The sequence below is a fragment of the Temnothorax longispinosus genome, unplaced genomic scaffold, assembly GCF_030848805.1.
Source record: "Temnothorax longispinosus isolate EJ_2023e unplaced genomic scaffold, Tlon_JGU_v1 HiC_scaffold_596, whole genome shotgun sequence".
In the NCBI taxonomy this organism is placed as follows: Eukaryota; Metazoa; Arthropoda; class Insecta; order Hymenoptera; family Formicidae; genus Temnothorax; species Temnothorax longispinosus.
Window position 1 is genome coordinate 2,030 of NW_027270447.1, and position 4,493 is coordinate 6,522.

Below are 4,493 nucleotides of genomic sequence, written 5' to 3' on the forward strand. Positions count from 1 at the left end.
AAAAATTTATGTTGAATTACAACATAAAACTAATCGGTATGTATAAATATTTAATACAACAATTTAAAATTATATATAATATATAATAAACAAGACAAAATAAGTTTATTATAAAAAAATAAAACATTAAAAAATGTTATATATACTATAGGAATGCACATATGTATTCTGTCAGTTTATTAGTTTATTTTAATTTATTTTAATTAATATTCTCTCAGTTCTGTGGTGAATAGTATATTATATATTATAACAACACAAATTAGATTATTAACACACACAGCCATATGTATATTTAGAGTAACTCCGATATACGCCGCACCTAAGGAAAACTTTTCCCAGGTAGCACATATTAGTTTCATATATGTTTTTTGAACGTACATATGGTTTTATAACCATAAAGAAATATTAAGAAACGTTTGAACAAAAAAGCTCTAAAAAGCATTAAAAATATAAAAAAATAAAAAATAAAAGAAGCTCTAAAAAGTATGAAATAATACTTTTAAGAATTCTTTTCTTTCAATTTTTTTAAGTCAGCGTCAAATTAATAATTATTAAATTAATTTGGTGCCAACTTCAAGAATTGAAAAAAATTCTTAAAAGTATTATTAATTTAGTGCCGACTTCAAATCATTGGAAATTTAGTTTACCCGTTTATTTATTGTTTATTATAAATAAGTCACTATTCCTTTAGTTAGAGGTTAGTTTATTTTATAATAATGAGTATTTAACCAATTGTGGCAGAAATATAAGTTAAGACAAAAGTATCAATCTGTTACTTTTGACTCGAAAGTAATATTTGTTATTGGTGTTGATTTCTATTTATTTTGTAACGATGCGCTCCGAAACGCATTCCCGGCGAGCATCAGCCGGATGCCGCCCGGCCGAACACCCGCCGGGCGAGACAAGGCACGGTGTGCCCTTTTTTATAATGACACCATTTCGCGTATAATACATGTATTTTTTAAATAAAAATTTTCTTATTATTATTTTAAAATGCCAAATATACAAAAACAAATAAAGGTTTAGCAACGTCTGTTTAAAATAATTTAAAATGTCTAGAACTATTTAAAAAAGTTTTTAAAAAATAAAACGTTTTGTGCTACATTGATTATATGTTTGTTTTTATTTTATTTTACTTTATTAAAATCAGCCTTGAACTCTGTTACAACCAGCCCTAGGGGTAGGGACAATCGTAACAAATTCGATCTTCATAAAACTTGATTTTTCTAAGTAATTATAAAATGTGAATAAATTTTATTCATATACCATAATGTAAGTAAAGAATGTATTTACCTTATGAAAGAGAAAAAGTATATATACATATATATATATATATATATATATATATATACACGGAGAAAATTTTATATTAAATTTTACTATGCTGTCGTACCAACTGCGGACCATCAAGACGCACAAGTTTAAATGCTATAGTCTTATAGTAAAATTACTATTTCAAGTAATTGTTTGTTCCGCCAATGATATTTAATAAAATAAACACAATGTATTCCTTTCGACAACAATTGGCAATCAATATAAATTAACGCTTATTCATTCGACGTTTCGACCCAGGCTTCGGGTCCTTCTCAAGTAATCTAACGAAAAAATATATAAAAGGCATGCGGTCAATAACATTGTCAAAAAATTAAAAATACAAGAATATCGTCCGTGTAAATTAATACCTAATGAGGGAGAAAGGGCCATACTTAATTTAGAAATCAAAGATGTAAACCATCACTTGCGTTTCCTTAGGTCCGAAATCAATTTTATCCAGGGCGATCTTTTCTCTCGTTTACCAGAACATAAATTGATTGAGTTTTTTGAGAGCAATAACCGAAAAATTGAAAAACATAATAGTCAACAGAGGCGCAGCGCAACCAATAAATTTAACAGAACTTTGTCGAAACAAAATGTATATCGGGCTTTTTTTGATAACGACAGAACCAAATGGCTTATTAACACTACCAATTGCAATATTCCTGCGAACATTGCACACATTTTAAGCTTAGGTGACAGATTCGGTGTTCCTGTCACCAACGGTGATAAAAAAGATCGTCTTTGTACCGCGTTGGACACGATAAAAAATTTTGAATCTATCAGTTATAAAATCCCTCCAGGTGTGACCAACGCGATACGAAGCTCGGTAGCCAATTCCGTACAACTTTTTCTTAACAAAAATCTCCATATGAAATACATAGACAGCTACATTCTTAAGGAGTTTAATAACTGTAAAAAATTCCTACGCGATAAACAAGACATTTTTGTTACAAAAGCGGATAAGGGCCAGATTACTGTCGTTATGGAGAAAACCGATTATAACAACCGTATGACTGACCTTTTAAATGACGAATCCACCTATAGAAAATTAAAGAAAGATCCGATAAATCAATTAACCACCAAACTTAACAAACTTGTTAAATCATGGTACGACAGCGATATTATAGACGATCCCACGTACTATAGGTTAAAGTGCACGAATGGCAATCTTCCACGGTGTTATGGACTGCCAAAGGTTCATAAGACTGGCTTCCCGTTACGTATTATTGTCTCGGCAGTCGGGAGCCCCGTTTATAACATAGCTTGTTATCTACACGCGATTTTGGATGAGTATTTACCTAAACCTAAGTCGCATATCAAAGACAGCTGGTCCTTTGCAGAAATTATTAATAATGAAACGATCAATACAGACCAGGTTCTCGTTTCCCTGGATGTCACCTCCCTTTTTACCAACATTCCCAAAGAACTTGTCTTAAAGGGTATTGAAAAACGCTGGCATTTTATTTCTGTACATACAAAATTCTCGTTACCTCAATTTTTACACGCGGTTGATTTGATATTAAGCTCTACAAGCTTTTGTTTTAATGCGCAGTTTTATGAACAAATCTTTGGCAGCCCCATGGGTTCGCCGCTTTCCCCTAAAGCCTCTGACATTGTTATGGAGGATTTAGAGATGCACTGCCTTGGGGCACTTGACTTTGAGATAAAAATTTTCTATAGATACGTGGATGACATCTTTACCATAATACCACGGTCAAAACTCAATGACGTACTCAACGCGTTTAACAGCTATCACCCACGATTAAATTTCACGTTTGAGTTGGAGAGCAACAATTCACTTCCGTTTCTCGATACGATTGTAATCAGAGATGGTAATAGATTGATCACAAATTGGTTTAGAAAACCCACGTTCTCTGGCCGTTATATAAATTACTTCTCGAGTCACCCGCTAAAATATAAGGTCAACTGCATCACTGGCCTTCTTGACCGTGCCATTTTACTGTCGAACGATCGTTTCCGTGAATCGAATATCAACATAGTGAAAAATATATTATTGAACAACTCATTTCCAATCGAGTTGATTAATAAACACATCAAGATTAGACTAAAACAACTTAGTCACAAACGAGATACAAGCAGCACGACTGGAAATCTATTCGATCCACGGAAATGCGTCGTACTACCATATGTTAGAGGTTTGAGTGAAGATATGCGCTCCACACTCAGCAATATAGGCTTAAATACAGTCTACACGGTTCCGAAAAGGCTCGATGTCCTTATAAAACGCGGTAAGGATCGTCTGGATAAGGATCACTCAACTGAGGTAGTTTATCGTATCAAGTGCAATGACTGTAATGCATCCTACATCGGGCAAACGAAGCGCTTCTTACAGACGCGTGTTAAAGAACATTTTAACGACATAAAAAAGAACGACTGCAATTGGTCTGTAGTTAGCAAGCACCGCGCTTCGCTTGGTCACGATTTTAATTGGTCCGAGGTTGAGATCTTGCACAAGGAAGGAAACAGAAAAAAGAGGGAGATCGCAGAAATGTTTTTAATAAAGAAATATCGGGATACCATCAATCTCAAAAATGACACGGAGAACCTAAATCCCATTTATGACAACGTCATCTCGTGTATATAAAGTGTTGCGTTTTCTTCCCTCCCTCTTTCTTTCTCTCGGCTTTCGATTGTTTATAATTTGTGACACGACTACCGTCAGTATGTGCCTGACTTTCGCGGTGCAAATATGTTTTGATGTTGGTGGCCGAGTGCTCTGCCGGCTGTGCGAGGTTTGAGATGCGATGCGGGAGATTCTGCGACATGAATTTGCGCTGCTGTGGGACATTCTCCGTGTAATTAAACCAATTTTTTGTTAATTTATACTGATTTCTCTTCTCTTCACGGAAATATCTTATTCTTTGCAAATTCCAGCTTTGCACGTGATATTTCTGTCAAAATTTCATAATGGTTTGGACGGGGAATGTCGCGACGACACTGCTTTCTCCCTCATTAGGTATTAATTTACACGGACGATATTCTTGTATTTTTAATTTTTTGACAATGTTATTGACCGCATGCCTTTTATATATTTTTTCGTTAGATTACTTGAGAAGGACCCGAAGCCTGGGTCGAAACGTCGAATGAATAAGCGTTAATTTTTTTATATTGATTGCCAATTGTTGTCGAAAGGAATACATTGTGTTTATTTTTTA

The 4,493-nt window shown here is 34.0% G+C and overlaps 1 protein-coding gene across 1 annotated transcript; it reads left to right on the plus strand.

Moving 5' to 3' along the window:
• Positions 1–2,299: 2,299 nt before the first annotated feature.
• LOC139824823 (uncharacterized) lies at positions 2,300–3,720 on the plus strand (the record flags this gene model as incomplete). The annotated part of the gene is made up of 1 exon (XM_071797371.1): positions 2,300–3,720. A coding segment is annotated over exon 1 (1,421 nt), but the record flags the coding sequence as incomplete, so codon positions are not given.
• Between the last annotated feature and the right edge of the window lie 773 nt (positions 3,721–4,493).